This window comes from Bradysia coprophila, assembly GCF_014529535.1.
Source record: "Bradysia coprophila strain Holo2 chromosome X unlocalized genomic scaffold, BU_Bcop_v1 contig_12, whole genome shotgun sequence".
Classification (NCBI taxonomy): Eukaryota; Metazoa; Arthropoda; class Insecta; order Diptera; family Sciaridae; genus Bradysia; species Bradysia coprophila.
In genome coordinates, this window is record NW_023503293.1 from 1,019,019 (window position 1) to 1,044,240 (window position 25,222).

Sequence of the window (25,222 nt, forward strand, 5' to 3'; positions counted from 1 at the left end):
CGGAAAATTATGTGAGGTTACGTTTAAATGTACTGTTATTTTACATGCAAGCCACTGTGATAATCGACCCAAAGTATAGTTTCACTGTGAAAGTCGGTACAAAGTCTTTCGAATAAATTAATGCGTTAATCGAACATAAGAAGCGCACGAAAGCTAAATAAACATCAGGTGAATTTCGACATTTTAACTGGTTACTTAATTTACTTCATAAATTTAACTTCACTTACTTATAACAGAATCTTGGACCAATGATTGAAATAAGTTTAAAACAAACAAACAAACAAAACGAACCACATCATTTTTCACCCAATATTCTTTCAGCTCTTTTTTGATTTTACACAAAAAAATGATAAATAATTTCAAAAAGTAAAAAATAGGTTACGTGCTACAGCAATGTAAATGACGCTTTGCTCATATAAAATATGCATTTATATTGCTTAATCACGTAAAGCACAGTACGTCCGTCCTTTCAAACTTTCTACTTTGACGAGTAAGGATACAGCCCTCCTGTTCAGGTCAGGCTTTATAAACTCACTTAATTCCGTGAAAATAAAAAATTGAACGCACGGACGTAATGTTCTGTTAATTTATTTTCCAATAAATTGACAATAAATATGTCCCACATGCCACCTTCCGAAGTGTCTTCTTGTATTGTTCAGATAAGGATGTAGAATGAAGTCGTTCATTTTGAGTCAAAGTAAACTAATCTTACCCCTTAGGTATGATTATTCTTGGGCACGGGCAGTGGTGATTAGCATCGACAGAATAATGGAACTATACTCTTTCGATTTTAAAATCTCATGTTTTGTCATGTCATTGACTTGACTGGCAAACTCCAATTTTTCACGAATAACAACTTGATGCACATAACTTGGATTTAGCATCGAACTATTCCGAGCTGAATTCTTTATTGCCCACACAAATAGTGTCATTTTCACCATATGTCCCATTGTGGTAAGTAATATGTTGTACTATTTATGACAAAATGGAAACGAATCTTATTCATATTTGTCACGAAGACATGGGATCTGTGAACGTTCTCGCGTTCCTTTACATTGGAACTTGGAAATGTGAATACATTTGTCATACCTATATCTAGGACAGCATGACAGTGTTGTAAAGGTCTCTTTAAAATTTATATTGTCGCTTCGGTGAGTTTATGGTTCTTTATCACCCTCGACACGATTCACTAAAAAGCATGCACATAATCTCAATTCATTAACGGGATGGAAGTAAGGCTCGGAATAAGTTCAGGCTGTTTTTAACGTGAAGCCAGGTTACCTGGAATCTAATTGGTTTAATTTTGACCTGACCGGAAATAATCTGAATCTGGATTCGACCTGTCCTGACCTGGTAGATTTTCAGATTACCTGAATTTTTATGTAAATTTTTTTCCATTTTACATTTAAATTTCTAATTCAAATTTACCTCTAGTCGAGTCATTAGAGTTTGATTAGATCACATTCAGGTCAACGTTCATCAGATCAGGTTCAGGTAATTTTAATGGGAAACATGATATGAATCTTTTCGGGTCGACTGTCTCAGATTCAGCACAGGTTAAAATCGATCTGTTCCGAGTCTTAGATGGAAGAAAGAGTGGGGACAATTAGTATAACTACAATTGGCAGGACCTGAACTAAAAGAAAAACCTCAAACAAACCAACAAACAAAATCCAACGGAAATGAGACTGCGAACATGTGTACGACTTATTTACAAAAGTATTTAGAAAAAAACATTCATTTTCTTAATAAATTATGATTTGCGTATTATTTACAATAATTTTTTAATTTTTTTTATTTAAATAAAATATTTTAATTTCTCCTAGTAAATTGGCACATTCACACAAATATTTTATTTTGCTTCAATGTTTTTTTGTCTGGTAAAAGTTGGTGAGTGTTTAGATAAGTTATAACAGTTCTTTCATTTCACATTAAAAAAAAATCTCAACAAAAAATATTGACGGAGAACACAAATGTTTTCGCGACTATAAAAGACAAATAAATTAGCAACAAAGTTAAGCAAACTTTCTATACAAAATGGTTTCAATCTCGATCCGGCAAAATACACAATCGTTTTGATCGTTGAATGTTCTGTGCGCTCATGGAAAAAATAAAATAAAAGGACAACACGGTGCATAGCCGACGACGACAAATCTCCCATGAATTATTTGGAGGTGTTAAACTACTCTGAATCTGTGTCAGAAATATGAATAGTCTAATATTAAGACTCAGACTTCGTATGCGCTGAGCCAAGATCCAGTGTAGAACAGTCTTTTATAAACAAAAACAAACTAAAAGTATGGTCCCAGCCATATTAACCTATTGACCTGCTACAGACGACGAGCATATGATCAGTATTATTATCGGGTCTATTACTTCCATCGGTTAAAGTATTTTTCCAAATCTTGTACTTCAATTTTTTTAACATCCATTTTACTATATAAAGGACCACATTACCCCGAGCTTGTCATTACCTTTGTCGTCGTTATCGATAACAGATGAATAACCGTATGTGACACAGAGTGGTTCCACGAGCTTAACTTGTCTGTTCGACGTAAAGAGTCACTACGACTTGATTGGACAGGAGTCCTTAAAATGTCGACATAAATTCACATTTTAGTGCTTAAATTGTTGACATTGAAAAGTGTATCATTGTCGCACTGTGGTACCAATTTTACATAAGTGACTCCAAAAACAAAATCCCATTCAATTCATCGATAGATATCCTAATGAGTAGCACACCGCATAATTAATGGGAAATTTGTCTTAGACTTAAGTTATTTATCTTGTTATTTGGACTGGTGCATATTGTTGCCACGAACGAGTTTTGTTGTTGTTGTTTGTTTCTAATTCATCTAAATTTACTGTGCGTTCACCTCCTATTGATTTTGTTATGTGTTCTGTTATTAAATATCGTTACATCAAATGACTAATTCTAAAACTAACTTTTTCTTCATAGAATTTCAATCTTAAAAATCGGATAGATGAACTTCAAACACATTTAAATGGGTTAACAAAGGGTTATCGAAGAGAAATAAAAATGGTATTTTATCGGACACCGAAATATTGACAAAAGTCGACCATTTGGCAATCAAATTTGCGATGTCGAGCGCTCGGTTTTGATATTCTTCTTCAGACGATGTTAAGTCCATTGTTTTAACGATTTTATTTTTCAAAAATTTATGGATAGTTTAAATCAATGTCTATGGAAACTCTCGAAAACAGATAGTCCCTCAAACCTACTTCTCTGCATATCTGTCCGTCTAGAGACATCACATAGAATAACAAGTATAGTCTGGACCACCGACTAAACGTGACTTCCCAACCACCCCTGCAAATTCTCTCTGAGTTATGTACTAATTGATATCTCGCCTAAATGTAGGCTAGACATATTCACTCAAATTAATCGTATGAAACTTCAGTGAACTTTAGGACGTTACCAATGCGATATAATTGCTAGAAAAGTTCCATAAGAAATTGTCTGACAATGGATTCGAACCCGTATCATTTTGGTGGAAGGCTAGTACGTAAGCCATCCCATCCGCAAATTTGTGTTCATGTGCCTAGCCTACATTTAGGCAAGATATCAATTAGCACCTAAGAGAGAATTTATATACTTTGAGGCGTGGTTCGGAAGACACGTGAGGCATCCAGACAGCACTTGTTATTGGCCGTAAAAGTCTGTTAGTGAGGTTTCTAAGCAAATAAAAATTGATCGTGTGTTTTCAGCATTCACTCTCATGGCTCAATATATTGATTTAACGTATAATAAACAATCACTGCAGAGTACGTGCAGGAGTTTTAAATTATAACAAAAATGTAAATCCACCAATTTTTAAGATTGAAGGTGACTTTACAACTCGTGCCATTGGGACAACATTAATAGTTTTAGTTTCATTAATTTTATATTTGTTTCCTAAGTAAAAATAGTGTCTTCGGATATTTCAAGAAATCATAAACTTGTATCCCCTTTCTCCACTGTCCATTGTTTGATTCCCACTTGTAAATATTTTTAAATTCATTTTAAAATCACACACATCTTCACGCATACATCAATGACTGCCTATAATCGTTAGTTTAAATCGAAAAAACAATCAGCAAACCAAACACACACCATTACAAAATAAAAACCAACACATCCATCCAGCAGAGATACACCAAAATTGTACTATACCAAGTCTAAATATATTAACATGGATCTCCGACGACGCTTATTAAAGAAAAATGAAAATTATAAAAAAAAAAAATTGAAAAATTTATCTACAAAACAGAAAAGCCGATGTTCACTCCTCCTTCCCCTCCTCCCTCGCTGAATCACAATTTTAATTTTCTACATTTAAGTCTTTTCGAATGAAGAAAATGTCTCTCTACATTCATTGTAAGTTGGCTGGAACGGGAGCCATACGATAGAGTGCATTCGCACCATGTATGGGAAGCGGATGTGCTTCCGTATTAAATACCCATTCATCCAACGGCAGCAAGGAATCGTCCGAAAATAGTAGATATAAATACTGTAAAAACGACAATCGATTAAGTTCGACTTCAATGTGATGCACCTCTACCTCCCATCATACCTTTAATGTTTCTGCCAAGAAGAAACTCTGTTGAACATCGTCTTTCTGCGGTTCCTCCAGGTACACATTTTTAAGGCCACAATAACCAGTTGGTGTCCGACAATGTTTTTCCAGCGCCTGTACGGCGTCCCAGCCCCAATCACGATACTTTTGGTCGTGTGTCAAACGCCACAGAACGAAGTAGCTTTCGAAGGTTTCCGGCCGAAGAATGTAGTACTTTTCTTGAGCTTTCAGTGCTTTGGCTTCGGTACCATCCGAAAATCTGTCGGCAACGACAAACGGATTAGCTTACTGCGGAATCAGTTCGCGGGTTTTATTTTACCTGAACGCTTCCGGACCTAAATGAGTTGGAGTTCGGATGTAACTTTCGTGGCACGTATTCGTAATACCAGCGCCCACTTCCATGTAGCGCTTTGAATTTTCATTTTGCAAAGTCTGCGCACCAAGAGCGAACAGACCACCTATTCGATGCGGAAAAATAAACGAAAAAAATTGGTCCAATTAATTTGAGAAGCCTTGCGGTGCCTTGCTCAGAGTTTCAAAAACTTAAATATTTGGTTTCACAGTTCACAATGTCTACAACGAGCATGATATCTCTGATAACTATTCGTCACGCAGTTGTAATGAAATGGAGAATGTTCGAAATTCTCAAATTTCATTGGTACTGTCCAACAAAGTGTAGGTATGGCATGAGTCAATAAGCATTGGTGAACTGTGATAAATATATTCAATTCAACGCCTCAACGTTTTGACCTAGGTCTAAAATTATCTGGTCAGGTCATTGCACTGAAAACAGCCGCTTAGAAACTGGCTGGTTTGTTGGAAATCATATAAAAAAGTCGTAATTTCGCGGATCGCTCTCTTATGGCTACAACTGACTAAGAACTTCGAGATCAGCCACAACAGTTTGGCAAAATGGAAATATTAATCTCACCTGAGAAACAGGCCAAATGATCCATTTTATGTTCTAATCGGTCGAATTTCATGTCCGACGTATAAATCAAACCACCCGGAGACGTTACAATCATATGCTTCAAAATGGCAGTCATGGCTTCGTCGTACATTTCTTTCGCCTCATCATCGGTCTGACCCGATTGTAACCACGATTTAAGCAGATATTCGTAGAAACTATCGCCAAGTGCACCCAGCGACATATGTTCTGTTTGACAAAAGAAAAAAATATTTTAGCGATAAGACAGCCTGAACGTGCAATCAACAATTTGTGTACGTACGTTGTCCCCATTTACCCGTTTTGGGATTCAGATAGTTTGGATAGAGTCCCTTCGGCTTTTCAATGTCCTTTAAGATTTGTCGAATGTTCTGTACACGTTCGCGGTACACGGGATTGCCGGTGATGTCACTCAAATAAGCGAACTCTAAGTGAAGAGTTCCGAATTCCGACAATATACTGCTACCGCCACTGGCCCAACCATAATTTTTGCTTGCCTGGTTTAGTAATTTAAGTTTGATTTAAACAATTCTCTTCCACTTGGAATGACAACGAAACTTACCCCAGTTTTCAAATTTACTAAAGCATTCGGAATGCCCGTGGGCGTTTGAAACGCTGGAAGTAGTTTATCAGCAACATATTGAGCCTTTTCTTTGAACATCGGGTCACCGGTGAATGCGTAACAGGCTAATAATCCACCAACGTATCGAATATTTGTCTCAAAGACAGATAAATCAGCAGACTAAAAAAAAGAGAAAAAATATTTTTTTGCTTCGAATCTTAACAGTCCGATGGTCATTGGTCATTTTCACTCACTACGTTATCTAATGTGAATCGTCGTGCAATCCAATCTTTGCCTTCGTTAAACTCTTTGGTTAAATTCATCAGATACAATGTATCCAAGCCGTCAACAATTGTAGCTCCCAGATCTGATGTTCCAAAAATGCTACCGGTGTGCGGTCGCTTGCTGATTGGTCTCAGTTCATTCTTACCCCAAGCGTACAGTTTGTAGTATTCCCAGGCATGTTTCATCATCTGCAACGAATGTAAATAATTTTATCAAAAACTTTTTCGTCAGAAAAACTTTCGTAAATGTGAATGTTTTGTATAGTGTTTGGTGCAAATGTTAAGGCGGCAGATATTGCACCATTGCCATAGTGATTCAAGTTTAATGTATACGCAAAAAGTTACTCTATTGAATGTCAGATAATAGAAGTGAAACATAAAACTATAAAAGTGTAGCGGCTGAAATTGTTAAATACCACAACGGTGTTTGTCTTCCCATCTCCTGAGGCGAAATGGCGAAATGGAGTTGTGGTGCAACACTACCAGTTCAGTTTTAGAGTTCGCAAGCCCAAACTCGACCCAACGCGGATAAAAATTTAAAAACCTTTGTAAGGAGACCCGGCTGACTTCTTCGTACAAATTAAAGATTAAAGAAAAAAATAAATAATAATGCTCGAGCAGGCACTTTAAGCACACCGGAAAGTGCTAAGGGAGTCGAGGAATACCAAATTTCCAAATTTTTGATTTTTGGAAATTTATTTGGAGGTATTCCTCGACTCCCTTAGCACTTTCCGGTGTGGCTAAAGTTGATAAGTCGCAAAAACCGGCAATGTGTTAATGTGTCTAATAGACTATAACAGCTCAATGGTCGGCATAGGCAATTTTTGTAGTCAAATTCCTGAAAATTCCCAAAATTCCAGAAAATTTCTAAAAATTCCTTAAATTCCTAAAGAAATTCCCTAATTGATGGTAATTCTTGTAGATGTAGACAGTCCAGATAGCTAAATAAAACCTAGGGCCCTATAGGCCGGAAGGAACTCGAAAACCCGAAGTATTAATAGTATTGATTTTATTCGTCTAGGCCGAAAACACACGAGCAATAATTTAGCGTTTTCCATTGATCAACCTGTGGCGAATATCAGATTACAATGGAAAACACAACAGAGAAGAAGAAATCGCTAGAACAATCAACCGACAAATGTTGCATTAAGATACCCTACATAAGCAACAAAATTGATCAAAAATATTAGATGTATTGGTAAGTAATGGTGTCGTTGCAGATTGGAGCTATTGAAGGAAATTTAGGCAGCGTCAACGTTCCCATTTAATTCATGATATGCTAGCATTGTAAAGCAAGAATTAGCTCGCCAATGTGACTTTGATTAGCAATCTACTGCACATTGAATTTAGATGTTCAGTAAATTTCAACAATGTTTCATTTAGTTTACATTATTCATTGAGGTTGAAAAGACAAAAAAAAACATAGCTAACGCCGACCCGTACGAAACACCTATTCGTATCAAAAGCCTTTAATGTGAAACTCTTCATTTCTCTTACTTCATTTTCTTCTCTGCTGAAAAACTATTCTCCCTTTAAAATCACTTACATTATCCACTCTTTGCCTTGTTATCATATACAACTAAATTGCCGGAGGCAATATAGACAGCCCCGTACGAAGACAAATTTCATAAATTCCTATTTAAACAGCTATATACCGCTATATTTAACTATATTTCACTATAAATAAACATTTCACAGATAAATATATGCTATTATATAGCTCTATATGCCTGTATATAGCTCAATATAGCTGTATATAGGTATATATAGATGTCCGTATATGGAATCCCTGAAACCCCACACACATAACAAATTATTTCCATGTTAACAGAAACTCTCTAAGTATCATTTTTCCCAAGATATTTCTATTTTACTAAAATCCAATATGGCCGCCGGCAGCCATTTTGTTAGGAGACCGGAAATAGTACCGACGCTTTACATTCGTTAATACCTTTCAAACAAAAAAAAATTCATGAAATTCGGTCAAAATTTACTCGAGATATTGTCAAAATACACCACGTTCACTGTACTTCCGAGTAGCCAGATAAGAGCTCACTCCAAGAGACCTAGCTCACGCTCCGGAGAACATAATTTCATAAATTTTTTTTCCCTGATTGGTACGGTCAATACCTATCTAATAAAGCGAAAACAGACGAAATATGTTCAAATGTGGCCGACCTACAAGCAAAAACTGCTTGCCGCCCTGTGCCTGTTCCACACCAAGGCGTCTAACTCACGAGTCGGTCATCCGATTTCCATAAACTTTTTTTTTGTCGATCGGTATTGTAAATACCTTTTATTTGACGTATCACTTACAAGTTTAACGTTTAAATGTCCGGAGATATCTTCGAAAAACCGTAAAGCACTTATTGGGCCACAGCTCGGGAGGGGTCGATCCAAAATCACTCATCTTCGAACTTAGCCTGTCTTTTGACATTACCAAACGGGAAAAAAAAGAATTTTCAAAATCGGATGCGTTTTACTCAAGTTATCGTGCAGACAGACGGACAGACGGACAGACGGACATTTTTTTTTTTCGCGGATTTGGCATCTCTAGACAACCACAATAGGTTTCCCCTTACTCAGGGAGTCCAATTCGACGTGTTACAAACGTATGCGTAAACCCATAAGACCCCAGTACTTCGTACGGGTCTAAACATTGGGGAGAAGTGGTAGGTACATCGCTTTGGTACGCCACCGTCGATTATAAATGTTCATGAAAAATTACCTCTTTAACAGTGTCACGTTTGTCATGATCTATTTGACTAATATTCTCATCATCAATAATCAGATAATTTCCATCATTTTTCCCCGAATACACTTTATTGGAAAATTGAAATTTATCGTCTCGTTGATGGTGTTTAACATCATTCACGTTCCATCCGCTTTCCGGTATGTTGTCGCTATAAAGATTCGCATTATAGTCAACGTCTGATAACGATTCGCTATTTTCGTCAATCGATGCAGTAAAATCGAATCTTCCTTCGACGATTAATGCTATCACCATGATCATACACAATGCCGCAATGGAACACACCACACAATACACTAGGCATACACGCCGCTTTTTATCCATGGTATTGAATTAATTAACTAATTGAGTTCACCAGCGAATTTAATGTAATATCTCTGCACGAGTTCACACACTTTCATTTAATACTTTTCGCAAGTTATCAAATTGATTGCTTTGTTAGCAAAGCGCTCTGCATTTATAAATTGTTTAAGTAAACTGCAATTTGGAGATGGAACAAGAATTTAGATTAAATAATTCAATTAAAAGCGACTCCAACGTTCAACAAACAGTGATTGGCGTAACTTTTAATGAAACATACTAAATGTTCTCACTTAATTATTTCGATTTTTTTTATTATTTACTTTTCTAATTAGAATAATAATGAAATCTTCGCGGTTGTCATGTGTATTGACAAGACAAACCGATCGTCGCTAAATCAACACCAGCTTATTATTAAAATCCATTTAAAATAGGTTGTACGCAAGACTGATCTTATATTACGCTGCTCATTATACTTTTGTTCAATTGAAATTAGATTTTTGAATTAATTATCATCGTTAATTGTGAAGGCTGGATCATTTAACATCATCAATGGGATCGCATTCTGTTATAAATTTTCATGCGAAAAATGTATTATTGACATCTTGGTGTGTGATAAGCAACACCAGATGATTGGTTACACATTATTTGTTCGGATGTTTGCCGTTTAATGTTTACGTAAAATATTTTGAAAATTCTAAGTTACATAGAAATCGACAAGAAATCCACTAAAAGTCGTTAAATATTTTTTACGTGTTATGGCATGTTTCATTGCCCAATCACTTAAAGCATTGTACTTACGAGGTTCCAAGTTGTTATTTGAGAAGTTAGGAATACAGCCCTTTCCTTCGGGTCGGGCTGTAACACCCCAGTTATCAAATACACAACTTGGAACCTCGGAAGTAATATACTATTACTTGGCAATGGAACAAGAAGTACTATTCTTATCATTTGCCCCCATTATTGTTAAGTAATGTACTGTTACTCAAAAACTTGAGGTAAAGTTTCGCCACCGTGAAGTAAAGTAAACTTTACCTTACATTTTTGAGTAAAATTCAGAAATAAACCGTTAAAGTAATGGAAAATTTTTAAGAATCGGTTGATATCAGTACAATGCTCATCTTTATGAAACGAGGCAGCGGTCTGCTTAATATCAACTCGAACAGAGGACTTTGTCGTCACATAATTAAAGAAAAAAATATATTTAAAATTCTATGCTCAGCATCTCATTCTTTTATCACATTCTCTACTTCGGTGAAAAGGTCTTTTGATTAAAAAGAAAATGTAAACAATTGATATACGCCTGAATGTTTCAGACCAAACAAAGTGTGTATTATATGAAACAACCGGCGTACTACCAATTTTTTGATTTACTGTCTCGATTTATCGTTGAATTTTGTTTTTAATTCTTTCTTTATTTACAGAAATAAACTAAAATCATATTTCAGTTATCCACAGTTAATTTTCTATTTTTAATATTTATAACACCAAATGTTTATGTCATATGGGATAGTATTTTTGGTGTACACGATGTTTTTACTGCATTCTGACAATATATAATAAGAACCACACTTTACGAGTATAACAATTTGAATAATCTATGGCAGGAATAACAAAACAAAAATATTCCACTGTAACACTGGCTCTTGTTGGTCTTTTACAACCACCAATGGTGCAAAAAAAAAACTTGTTCTATATGTACAACGCATTTCTGATATAGTCTCTTAAATAGTACACCATCTTTTCGCCGGTGGCAATGGCAAATAGGTAAACTATTTTCAAACAATGCAATTTGAAATCATAAATAACCAACGTAAAATAAAAGTACACCGATAAAATGATACGACAGTCGTTATAGACTGGTTCTATAACACTAGACCACAGACTAGATCCATATATATTGTAGCAATACTAAAATGCACTAGTCGTTCCAACGAATGTTAGTATAATATGTCTTTACTTTTCGAATATGTACAAGACGTTCAAGAGACATTAATTTAAGACACACAATTTTTCATGTTATTCTCTCGTGTTTGGTGCGACAACCGACACCACCAAAAAAAGCTAACATTTTGGGTAAATTGCTTTTCGTCTTGTTAAATATATTAGAAAAATATGTTCTGCTAGTTCATTGGTTGTGTAGATGATGGTATTGTTCGTATTGTCGTTTAAACCGATTTTGTACTCAGTGCTCGAAATACAACGATATCTGAGAAACAGGTATCCCATGCGCTGGAAGCCCTTCTGATTCAGGATCTTTGGTTTAAAAGAGTTTCGAAAATGAAACTCAACGATTTCATAGTGTTTCCCATTTTCAATTCGCTTCAATATCTGCAGAATTATTAAGTTGAGTGGAACCACTGCGAACATATTTTACAGGTGAAATATTTTGAAATGGATGACAACACGAACAATTTGAGAGATAAATACAGAATTTTACCTGCTAATGTCATGGTTCTATAATTACAATCTTTCAACGAAATAGGGTTTACGAAAATTTGTTTTTAATGCCAGTCAATTTTTCGCAATACAGGACCACTGTTGCAATGGTTGAGTTCGCCGACAAAAGTCAACATGAAATTACATAACGGTTTATAAAAATGCTGAGGCGTCTAAGAGACATCCATGCTTAGCTTACATTTTAGCCTATATTTGCGTGTATTTCATTTTTGATGAAATGTTGTCATCAGAATCCTTTTTGAAAAATGTACGACCGCAATAACGACCACGAATGTGTGAAACGTGAGCAGATTAACTAAATTTTCAAAAACTGCTCAGTTTTCTCAAAGCTGTTCAAACTGCTACAACAAACTCTTTTTCCTGTTGAAAGCTAACACATTCGTGGTCGTTCTTGCGGTCGTACATTTTTCAAAATGAATTCTGGTGGAAAAATATCATCAAAAGTAAACTAAAATCCATAATTTAAAAAAAAACGCCCAAGTGTATGCTCTGTAGCAAAGCATCGATGCTTCTTCAGTGGCATCCATGCTACGCTGAAATTATAGCCTACATTCGCGCGTTTCATATTTTATTTTCGATGATATTTTTTCATCAGAATACTTTTCGAATAATGTACGACTCTAATAATGAGCTCAAATGTGTTAGCTTTCAATAAAAAGTAGATTCGACTAAGGATATGGGCGGAGGTAATGTCATTCAGACGCACGGCCTAGCACAATAGTTCGATGCTGATGACATTTTTTTTTTAAATTGGTAGACTGTGATTAACTTGTGTTTCACCAAATGTTGTGCCTATCACAAAATAGATGGCCCAGGTTTCTAAGCAACTTTGTGAATTTAATGAAAGGGAGAGATTGCGTTTATAGAGAACTTTCGTGTCACTCTCATTCGGTTATATAGGGCATTACCCCCACCCATATTCGACTGTAACAGTATGACAAGGGGGAAAGTGAACTCGAGAACCCAGTCCTATCCAACAATGAATATACATAACAGTTTTGGCTATTCTTCATAAATGGACAAAATCGAACGCATTCATTTTTCATGTCAAAATAATATGAAAATGGGTGGGTTTGACTCCGTTCTTAAAATCGTTGACGTTAGACCATATCTGGTAGTTTAGATTCATTGCTGTCCTACACCATGTAGGGTGCCAATAATAACCGTTAAGAGCCATCGGTACTTAGTTAAAATTGTAGCCTACATTTGCGTGCCTCGTATCTTTTTCGAAAAATTTACGACAAAATTTTCATAAACTGCTCAGTTTTCTCAGAGCTGGTCAAATCGCTGCCACCAAATCTATTTTCTTTTGGAAAGTAATACATTCGTGGTCGTATATTTTTTTAAATCAATCCTAATGGAAAGATATCATCAAAAGTAAACTAAAATCCAGTATTTAAAAAAGCCCAAATGTATGCTTTTCAGCAAAAGCATCGATGCCTCTCATTGCGGTCGTACATTTTTCAAAAAGGATTCTGATGAAAAGATATCATCAAGAATGAAATACTAGACACGCCAATGTAGGCTACAATTTTAGCTAAATATCGGTGCCTCCTAATATACACATTCGGAGTGGTGTTTGTCTGGTTTAAGGACATTGTTGGGTAAAAAGCAGACACTTCCAATTATTATTTTTGTTCAATTTCCATATTCTTAAATGGTGCCGTTAATAGATCAATCCTATCCGCAGTAAATTTAACATCTGTATATTACATTTATAACAGACTACATAAACAATGTTGTCTGATGTATACGAATCATGGAATTTTTTTTATAGTGAAACAGACATGGTTTCTTATTCTTTCATAAAATTTTATTTGAACAAACGATCTCTTCGAAATAGTACGAGATTTTGGTTGATCGAATCTTTGTTAAAACTTATACTACTGTGATATCAGATGTGATTAAATCCACAACAAAATAGACCTATCGCGCGGTGGATGGAATGGCTAATACAAAGTCTTTGTTTTCTTTGTGTAGTTGATTTTTTTTTGTTAATATACATTTCAGAAATAAAAATTTATTTTTAATTTTTATGTAGCGAAGCGATAATAAAAATAAAAATTCAATTTCATTTCTGCATTTAAAACTCGACATTAAAACGTTTATTGTTCCACGACAACTAAAAGTCTAATGACTTTACAGAAATTAGTCTAATTATTAAGAGGCATCGATGCATTGCTGAAAAGCATACATTCGGGCGTTTTTTAAATACTGTATTTTAGTTTACTTTCATGATATATTTCCACCAGAATCCTTTTTCAAAAATGTAAGACCGCAATAACCACCAGGAATGTGTTAGCTTTCAATTAAAATTGATTTGGTTGTGGCAGCTCGTAGATGAATGAATAGTTAATGAAAGTTTCGTTGCTGACTGCTGATTTTTCTCAGAGCTGGTCAAACTGCTACAACCAAATATAATTTTTATTGAAAAAATTCGAACCAACTTATTAACTGAATATCTGATAAAATTGTTTAAATAATTTTGGATTATTCAATCAAAATTCTGCATTACCACATTCACTCGATTGATTAACATTTTTCGTAAACTAACTAACCAAAATTACCCGTATTCATGAAGTTAGACAAGTATTCCGAGTCTATTAGGCAAATTTTTAATGTAAATGTCGGTAAAATAAATAAATGTTTCTTCATGATTGTTATTGTGGTCGTACACTCTTGGATTCTGGTGAAGTGATATCATCAAAAAAGATTATTTAAAAAACGCCTAAATGTATGTTTTTCAGCAAAACATGCATTCCTTTTAAGAGGACCGATAGAGGTGTGCACCGCCGATTTTACGCCGGCGCGCCGCCGATTTTTTGCTAAATTTTCGGCGCGCCGCCGCCGAAAAATAATAGCTCACGCCGCCGCCGCCGCCGATTGTATTTTCGTCGCGCCGAAATTTTATACGTTTAGTGCTTTCAGAAATTTTAATGGGCGACAATAAATATAAACTTAAATTGAAAAATCTATACAAAAGTGTGTGCCTGAGTACATGTACAAGGTTTTAGCAAATGTTTATCGCTCTTAATTTATAAGTCAGGTTTCTATATGCTGCTATGTTTCTATATGCGTAGAAAGGAGTTTTTTGTTAAAAATTTTTTGTTGAAACTTTGGGTTTTTCTTCTTACTTGCACTGTACGACGGTGATTTTGTTTCTGATGCTACGATAGGGTTATCTTCGAAGTAGCTTTCTATAACGTATCCTATTTCTATCAGTAGATGGCAAGTGGTTTATGCATATTTTTAAATACTTCTTCTTCTTCTTTTTCAGCCTGTTTCTATCCACTGCTATCCATTGCCATTTGCTGCCAGTTTGTACCTGCAATATTCTTAATTCCGTTTGTCCATCTCTCTGGTGGTCTACCTATAGCTCGTCTTTTATATGGTCGCCATATAAATACTAGTCCAAAGAAAAAGTTTGCTGCTGTCTTGGGAAGGGTATCGATGGATACTACTGAGGATGGTCAGATCACGCTGGCCCGAGACCGCCATCGATACCCGAGGTCGAAACAGCATTTGTCTTTTCTGTATCCTCACTTAACGTGAACTCTTGGGTACGTTACTCTATTTTCTGTGCATATAAGAGGAAGAAGAAGGAGAACAAAATTCAGTGAATCAGTCAAAACTACTGTAATTGTAAAGTGGCAAACTTAAGACCTTATGTGGAATTTGGGTGGAAAATGGCGCAAATCACGTGTTTTAGGAATTTATAAAGTGGAAAATCTTTCCGGTTTCAAGTTTTTTCGTCAAAAAGACGAGACACGGGTATCTTTATTTTCAATTTTTAGCTGCTTTATTTAAAAAATTTGGGAAAAAAAATCATTTTGGCGTAGTCTATGCACTTATTACTTATAAATTTAAGTTTATCTAAATCTCTTATTTGCGAAAACCTTCTACTACGATCTCACTCCTTCATCGAAGATGGACTAAAGGCAACGGGAACGGTTATTGCATAAATCGAAAGATAGTAGTAGTGAGTTTGCGTAAATGACATAAATTATAAGTTGGAAATAAGAAGCCTGCAGAACATCTGGTATGAAGATGTGACTTAAAATTTCCAAATTATAATTTGACTTATAGCTTACATGTCATTTACGCAAACTCATTAATCATTCTTGGATTCATTAAATTAGATGTTTTCAAAATAATAGGTGATTGTACATTGTACACAATATAAAAGGTGAGATACGCCTCAGTTGATTCCCCTTGTATAAGTGGTTGATACTTCAGATTACAAGATAGTAAGATTTCAGTGTTCGGAAAAATGATTGCGCACGCTTTTTCAAATGTTTTTGCATTATTTTCGAAAGTTTAGATTTTTTGTAAATTTATCGGCGCGCCGATCGGCGCACCGCCGCCGACTATAAATTTCTTCCGGCGCGCCGCCGCCGATCCCTTACCAGTCGGCGCACCGCCGCCGACTATTTTAAGATCGGCGCACACCTCTAAGGACCGATGATTAGCTAAAACTGTAGCGTTTCCTAAGACGACAATAAAAACCACGAATGTGTTGGTTTTCAATAAAAAATAGAGGTAGTTGTGGCAGTTTAACCAGTCCGGAGAAAAAACAGCAGTCTATAGAAATTTGCTTATAAACTGTTGACTTTTCTTAGTACTACAAATTGCTAGAACAAAATATATTTTTTGTGGTCGTTATTGTTGTCTTACATTTTTCAAAAATGAAGAAGAGTTATCATCGAAAATAAAATACGAGACGCACAAATGAAGGCTAGAATTTTAGCTAAACATCGATGACTCTTAAAGTGAAACACAAGCATAGTGCGTACACACGTGTGTAATAGTGTGTTACGTCACTGTTTGTAAATATTTGTTTAGGCAAATGTGAGATTTGTGGAACGAGCCGAAGGCGAGTGGAGTAATCACACGTGCCTAAACAAGCATTTACAAGCAGTGACGTAACACATTTTACATGTTTGTGGACGGTAAGTGTATTTTACCTGTCACAAACAGTGATGTAAAGTGCACTTTACCGTGCATATGCATGTAAAGTGTATGTTACATTGAATGTATTTTGAGACAACTGCATGTGTGTGTGTGTGTGTGTGTGTGTGTGTTACTTAGTTTTGAATACGTAAATCCAGTCTAGGTCTTTTGATACCGTTGCTAATAACAATATCCCAACAACGTCAATTAGATCGTATCGAACGCAACATTATTTTCAAGCAAGATCGGTATGGTTGATAACCATTCTTATATACTTAAATGAATCAACTACTTGAATATGTTAACGCAGACATAATAATTTGAAGAGAATCAAGATAATGTGGCTTAAATTATGATCACCTATATACCCATTCCGTTGTTAAAACAATAAATCGAAATAAAAAAAATTGAAGAAAATCAAAGTAGAATGATGGCATTCTTTATCCGAACAGACACCACTTTATGAATTGGAAACGTTTTTGTATTATGATGAGCTCATGCATGGATGTAATTCACAAAGTACGCGCCCGAAACGTGAAGAATCTTAGATCCACCTAGAGGTGAGGGTTTATGATGCAGAAAATTTCGAAAACGTAAGGAAGGGGATACTTTTGTCAGACACATTCTCTTCCGCATCAAAACAGTGTACGGATTTTATGAATGACCCCTGGAGCATTATGGCCACAGTCTATATGGAGCTCTCCAAATTAACAATTCAATGATGTTTTAATGAAATTTTTAAACTCGTTTTGACGGTGGTTTTCAGCAAATTTTTATATTTATTTTTAATGGACAAACTGCATGCAAATGTTATTAATTTCAGAATAGGTTAGCTGGTAGTTCTGTTATTCGACGAGTATTATTCATAATTGGTTTTTCACCTAGAGACTGCACTTGATAGGCATGCTTTTTGTACGGAAAATGTGGTGATTATAAAGTGTTCTATCTCTGTCCGTGCAACCTTATTTTTACAGACAATAGAAATACATTATTGGGTTGTTGGCGTAGTTATGTACTTTAGAAACAATAAATAAAGGAAATAGCGTTACTAACGTTACATGTTAGTAAAACTAACTTACAGGACCTATTGTTTACATGTACTTATAAGTAACTTTATTGATTCCATTGTCAATAGTAGATTTATCGAAAAACTTTCACCTAAATTTGATTGCAATATTATTCAGGCAAAATTTGGAGAATTCTTGTAGAACCGTACGGTACTGCTACAGTAAATTCGAAGACCACGCAATGCATATTGCTGTTTATATTTTGTAAGATTAAAAAAAAACAATTTTCCGTCATCACCAGGTAGACTAATTGTGATTAGAAGATTTTCCGTCATCACCACAAAATCTTCTAATCACAATTAGTCTACCTGTATCTTCAAATGTGCATGGTATAACACGAAGGTTAGTTTTGCAGCGTATTTCGGGATCGGTATCCCTCTCCCCATTATCGATGAAAGAATTCATAGTGAGCAAGTCATTACCCAGAACATCAAATTGAGTATTTATGAGATCAGGAAATATTGACAGAAATTCGAAATTGTTGTGTAAGTTAAATAAACAAATTTTTAATTTAAGATAAGTTAGTGGAGGTAGGATGTTTACTGTTTACTTAATGATTATTACAACATCGTTGAATAGCCCATCAAAATAGTAATTTTGCATTTGGTTTTTTTGGCATAAATCGTGGAACCTAATCATTAGTGGTCATTAGTGTTAATGTTTGGTTATTGTCATTCGTTCGTTAAACTTTTTCCAAAGGTTTTTGGTTTTCTGGTTATTTTTTCCCTTTTTGTCAAACCAACAAGGGTTTCGTGGAATTAGGTGCATCGCCTTAAATCTAGAAAAATGCAGGTGAAATGATTCCTGTTGACAAAAGCTGTGAAAAGCAGAATCCACCAACGACTGAATTTGTTCAAAAACAAATACAGCGAAATAAACTACACTATTGCTTTGCCCATGTAAAAAGTCCGACTTTCGTATCTAAGCTGTTGCAGCTGTTCCTTTCCGTTTCTCTGCATAGATACGAAAGTGGGATTTTTTACTTGTGCAAAACAGTAACGTTTCATCCGCAACAAATTTTGACATTTGACACATCAAAATCACGACGAAAAATTTTATTGATGAACATAATATGTCTTAGAAGCCGCTCAGAAAAACAATTCTGTGTGCGTTAATGTTACAGAATGAGAAAAGCTCTTAAGTTCTGAATCCCACCGAAGCTTGTTTTGAATGGCATTCAGTGTCAAAGAAAACTTAAATTATTAGTGTAAAATTCCTCCCTTCAAGATGTAGATAATTCTGTGATATGAGGAGCTTTTTTGAAAGTGGATCATTTTTATGCACAAACAGCCATCGTTTAAAACCTGTTAAATTTTTATATTCGCTTATTGGCTGGTGAAGAAGTGACAGATATTTTATATGTTGGAACCAAGAGCCGAAAATTTTCATGAACTTCAGAAGCCCACTACAAGAAATGTTTAAAACATTGAATGAATTAACCTAACTTTACAATAAAACACCACATGCCGTAGTAATGACAGGTCTAGGGTGCTTTTTTCGATACGAAGTGAATGTTGTCCCTCTACTCGAAACGTTTTTGATGTCGTTATGGCCTAATTAGTCGGAAAACAGACAAAAATTTTACAATTTTTTTACTTTCTTTACACAAAGCAGAACAATTCTCCGTTTACAGAATCTCTTTTACGATAATTCAAATATATTTAAAAAGCATTTTAATAATTTTGTACGACTTTCTTCGAAATATTTTTCAATATTCAAAAAGACTGTCAGGAGACTGTGAGGAGGCTGTAAGTTTTTTAGAACAGTTTAGAACTTTCATTTACTTACACATAAACAATAACAAAGGCACATCGAAACCGTGTTATAACATTGCCGATTGTTGTATAAATTTGATGTTGTAGAAGAATTAGCCTTTTTGTCAAAATAAATTATAAAAAGTCGCTGTTTCCCGACTAATTGGTCTTCTACTTCCGTCTTTTACTATCTCATAGTACTTCGCCCCAAATTCACGTTTTTCCTTATAACATAAGAATTACACTTTTATTGTACGTTTTGTGTACCTCGATCGGTGGATCGATTTTTATAATTTACGATTACATTGAATTTGATATGATTTTGTAAACTTTACTAGTTTACTGCAATTAAAAGTGGAAATTTTGTTCGTAGCGAAACATTACTCAACTTTGAAGTGAAATCTCGTAATGAACATGCACTATGACCTAGTTCAAATTAACCCGTCATTTAACCCGTCATTTCGACTAAGTTAACTTTTTTCATTTCGACTAAAGTTACTTTTTTCATGATAAATTCATAACAAAAGAGTTTTCGAAAGTGGGTTAGAAAATTTACATTTCGTTGATGGTACAGCCGGAATCCGAAAATGACGAACTCTGACTATTCGTCAAATCGATTTTTTTTTTCGATTTTTGTTTTTGGTTGCTACAGCATTAAATCAGTAAATGTGTGCATGTACACGTACAGCTGCATTTTTGTAGCCTTTTAAGGTGTTAAACAGGAGTCAAAACACGCTTCTGAAATAAATTTTCTTTGCCAAAATTTGCGACCTAAATCACGATTCGATCTGGCTACTGTTAATTACGAATTTTTTTGTAGGAATGTTATACATTCTACATTCTCACTTTATCAATGGTAAAGTAAGAAAAAAAAAAACATTTCTTGGAAAAACACAGGCATAATGCTATGCTATAATTTCTACTGATAACGCGACCTCGTCTTACATACATTTTGTAAATTTTATGACGCTTTTCAGTTATTTTGTATTTGTTCACTGAATTGTGTATTAATTGCTTATCAATGATATAATTCAAATTCGCTGATAGGTTCACCATTCACTTGCTGGTAAAGGTTGTCAAAATAAATGTAATTCCAATATTTATTTGGAAAATATTTTGGTCTCACTATCATATGCTGAATTTTAGATATTGTTACTAATGGCCATCAAACCACGCACACAGCAAACCGGGAAAAGTTTTGTTACTTTTTTTGTATTGATGGGATGTCATTCATAAAAAAGGACGTTGTCACTACGAATGACGAGTTCAGTGAAACGTGAAACACCACCATGTTAACAAATTATGGAAAAATGTATGTCGAAAAGGTCAGAAATTTACGAGAAGTATAGGATTTCATTTGTGAATGACCCTCAGGTCCATCATTTTTTTATTACATTTTGACCATCCGTTCTGTTTCGACCATAGAATTATTTTTAGAAAGAGACACTCTAAAATTATCAATTTCTGAGACTTTTGACTCACGCTAGCTCTCAGAGACGTACTAGATGTCCCTACTTTTCTTTGTAGTTTTTTAGTTTTTGACCATTCCCTTCTGTTACGTCCATGTTTATCCATCATTCCTTTAACATTGCTTGCCCCTTAAACCTTAACGTATTTTATGGACAGCCCCTTATACAACTTTTACTCGTTGTATGACGGAATATTAAGTAAAGATGTACAGGTGCAAAAGGCTCCTTTATTTGAAGAAAAGATATGACAATATTTTGCAATTAGCAGATTATTGTCGATAAGGTGTGTGTATAATGAGAATAACATTAATCATACTGTGCGGTGCAATGTATACGTTCAGTATTTTTGTCAATTTAATTTTGTAGGGTAGAACAGCAACGGTGATCAGGTTAATGACCACTTTGATGATGAATTTTCAACGTTGAGTTTTTGTTAAATTCGGTGAACTTTGGACACTTCCGCACACTACGTGTAAAGAGCAAAGATATATACGGAGATGATGTGGAGATATAATGTGGTACCCGAATACCTGGTCACTGAAAAATATTTTCGCAAGATACCGGGAAATTGAGTCTTCGTCAAAGACAGCCCCGGAAAATTTATGGACAAGAAAATCATTTTTAGGTTTTTGGCTATCGGGAAATTTTGATGCTGTCACGAGGAAGAATAGTAGATTACGTCCTTGTTTGGAACTTTATATTACCAAGTGTGCAGCTCGAGCAGAAGGCTGGGGATGCAACTACTAACTACACAAGGCAAAACACAAAGTTTGAAACAATTACGTAAGGTACTTTACTCACTAAGTCCCTGGGAGTTTGAACGCTCATGTCAATGAAATAATGATTCATTTCCCGGAGGCTTAAAACATAATTTCTACGCCCGGCGGACCTTTCTCAAGTATAAGCTTTACAATGAGATACCAACAAGTATCAACAACAAGTATCTTTTATCCATACAAAGAACGCTAACAATTAAACCGTAACCATTATAAATTCGAATCGGTTTGTGTGGGAACCTAGCGCATCCATGGTGCAAATACACCTTGCCTTACATTTATTTGTACCAGTAAATCGTTGAAATATTCACCAGAGTGAAACGTATCACAAAATATCGAAGATGACCATTGTTCTCACTAAAATTCTCACAAAAGCTTGACACACTTTAGAATTCGAAAGCGTCAAGCCCGATAAAAAATTCATTTCATTTCATATACGATTCAAGAATGTTTGGAAGTATTTTCTTGTTAGCAGCACCAGAAGGGTCGCACATAAAGTGTGCACTTGTACTCAAGACAGTTTTAATGAACATGTCGCTATGTGAGGACTATTACGTGTAACATATATCACTGGTCCATTCATATGTACCATATAGGTCCTGTTAGCCATATGAATGGGTTACAATAGACGGAAGCAAGATTTTCACTGCAGACAGATGTGCATTGTGTCTACTACTGGGGACTTATGGGACTCTTCACTTCAAAACTACTTTTTAATATGAAGTCATGGTGGCTCATTTCTGTGCAAATGTTCAAAAATGTAGAACACTTGTCTTTTACATCATAGCTTCATGGTAAAAATAGATTTGAAGAATATCTTGGCCAAAAATAATGTCACTAAATTCTGTGAATCTTAAGTTCATAACAACAATTCGGTCGTCAGTGATCCGGGATCACCTGTAGGAGCTTGCGAATTTAGATCAAATTTATTGGGAAAATCTTCGCCTAATTGGCACCAGTAGTCTGTGTCTGTGTATACCAGCACGATACGTTAAATACGTTACAATTTACTCTGTATGATGCAAAGCTACAAAATACTGTGCTCCCTACTTTTTCTTCATCTTCATGTACACATTCTCTACACAGAAAACAAAACGTGAATATGCAAATTTGTATCTGAATTTCTTTGCCTTTGTTTAGGTTCAATGAAACCAATCCAAAACCAAAACAACAACGAAAAAAATTAAAAAGAAAAAAAAAATGGAACAAAACCGTACATAGCTGTAGGTATGTACACAATTGGTGAGAGAAAAATTGACTTGATGTACACAGACGGATGTACGGAAGTTCATTATAATTTTGCTATTTCTGTATGCATTGAATGAAAACGGTAGTTTGGCTTAGTTCATTATTGTAAAATGATTTTTTGTATATGGTTGAACGAGCGTCGAGCATGTGACAGTGCGGACGAGCGTAAACTAGGCATAACAAAAAATTCAGTTTTATTAGTCTTATTAATGCCCAACTGTTTTACGAAACTCTCGGTTAGGTCGATCTTATATCTCCTATACACACAGTAGACATATGAGCCAGCTATAAAACAATTGCATAATCAAACCAAATTGAGAAAATCACCTAAATGTAGCTGATATGACAAGAGCCATACCGACTGTATTGTATATATATAACAGTTTTAGTTTTTTTTGGTTTCATTTAATTCGTTAAGCTAGCAATCAGCATATCAGGTAGATCGCAAAGAAAAAAAAGGCCACGTCAAAATCAAGAGGCACAATCAGACGTGGTCGAAAATGTTTTTGTTATCATTGTCTGGTGTGTGTGGAACGGTAATAATTTTCTGTGGTTCAACGAAATGGCAATAAACTTTGAACTCACCTCTTTCACTTTATCCCGTTTTTCGCGAACATCTGAATTGGCATCCTCGCCATTCAGCAGCGACAACATTGGCGACGACGATGATTCTCTGAAAGTGTTTTCCGGCGACGGTGGGTTCATCAGCGGAGCATCCTCTTGTGTACTGGAACTTTTTCCAGTGTCTGGTTTCTCCAAGAAGTCGTTCAGTTCTTCTTGGATTTTAGCATTTAACTTCGCTCGATCGGCAAAGTGTGCAGTGTCGTCACTGCGAGCTGGTGGCGGAGCTGGAATAAAAATTTCCGGTCCGGCTTTCTGGAACTGTTTATACACTTTCAGTACCCGATCGGTGCCAAAGTTGTCAGGTAAATAGAAAAAACCCCCGAAACACACAAAACCGAGCGTTAAGAACACTAAAATAATTAAACATTTTTCTCTCGTCCGGAAGGATCTACGAACCGCGGATCCGCTATTCGAACTATTGATGCGTGCATAGGTGGGCAACATTTCGTGTCCTTTTTCTGATTCGAATATTACCTCACTCAAATATTATTTTTTATGGAATTTTGTGTGTTTTATTTTTTCACGTCCACTTCCACCATCACACATACACTGCGGTATGACAGCGAACGAAACCAATAATAAAACGGGAGCTGTTTGGTTTTCTCAAGTTGATTTTCCATGTACACATTGTCTGATGTACCAATTAAGTTACCAATTCATTTGACATGTTACCAGCTGGTCTACCCGTGATATGCATTAATAATGTTAAACACTTCTCCAATTTTACTCAATTAATTTAAATTAAAAAAAAAACTTTGAAACTTACAACAATGATTGTACTGATCGTAAGTTTCCAATTATGTTCCAAAAATATGTTTAATTTGCAATTAAAATGTTTGTGAACCAGATTTGACTAGATTTTCATATTTTTGATAAAATTTCCGATCAGTACAATTATTCTAATCGTTTTAAAGTAAAAAAATCTGATATCTTCAGATTTTAATGAAATTTTAATTGATTTCACATGAAAATAGATTGAGTCCCATTCGATTATAACAATACGGTAATCACCCGCTACCGATTCAAAACAGTTCGGTACCTCTCTGGTTTTGTTGGTAAATTATCTGAACGGTATTACACACAGTTTGTATATGGATATACAACCTAACAAAAACAAAACAAAATCTACCACACAAAATATTCCATTCAATAGTGTCATACACATCAATTTTTACTCTTCTTCTTCTTCAATTCAACCTCTTTCTTTCGTGTGAAACCTATTGTATTTACACACACTGCGTCAATAGGCTGAATACTTTTGACAACGAAGACAGTAGACTGTTTTGACGAGATAGAAGGTCCGATACTTAATTTGAAGCAGTTATTTTGACTTGCCTTGGAGGATATGTTAAAAATTTATATGAAAATTTGCAATGACAAGTCATAATTAACTGGTGTTAGACGAAAAGCCCGCAGACGGTGTGTGTTATCTTTCTGTCTTTCTCCTTAACTC

General features: G+C 35.2%; 1 protein-coding gene across 2 annotated transcripts; it reads right to left on the reverse strand.

The window, feature by feature from the left end:
• Window positions 1–1,897: 1,897 nt before the first annotated feature.
• Window positions 1,898–24,348, reverse strand: LOC119067525 (mannosyl-oligosaccharide alpha-1,2-mannosidase IA). Of its 2 annotated transcripts, none has more exons than XM_037170554.1 (8): window positions 23,731–24,348; window positions 6,340–6,558; window positions 6,086–6,265; window positions 5,807–6,020; window positions 5,509–5,733; window positions 4,897–5,035; window positions 4,575–4,836; window positions 1,898–4,511 (listed from the first exon to the last, which is right to left on the reverse strand). In XM_037170554.1, the coding sequence occupies exons 1-8, from the start codon at window positions 24,211–24,213 to the stop codon at window positions 4,374–4,376; spliced, it is 1,860 nt and encodes a 619-aa protein (XP_037026449.1). In that variant the 5' UTR covers window positions 24,214–24,348; the 3' UTR covers window positions 1,898–4,373. The 2 variants fall into 2 exon arrangements, with proteins under 2 accessions (XP_037026449.1, XP_037026450.1); XM_037170555.1 differs by lacking the exon at window positions 23,731–24,348 and adding an exon at window positions 9,098–9,599.
• Between the last annotated feature and the right edge of the window lie 874 nt (window positions 24,349–25,222).

Coding starts and splice junctions, on each gene's coding strand:
- LOC119067525 (XM_037170554.1), bottom strand. CDS start 24,213: ATGTTGCCCACCTATGCACGCATCAATAGTTCGAATAGCGGATCCGCG. Junction 6,021..6,085: donor TAGTAAATTTGAAAACTGGG/GTAAGTTTCGTT, acceptor TTACTAAACCAG/GCAAGCAAAAATTATGGTTG. Junction 5,734..5,806: donor AACGGGTAAATGGGGACAAC/GTACGTACACAA, acceptor TTTGTCAAACAG/AACATATGTCGCTGGGTGCA.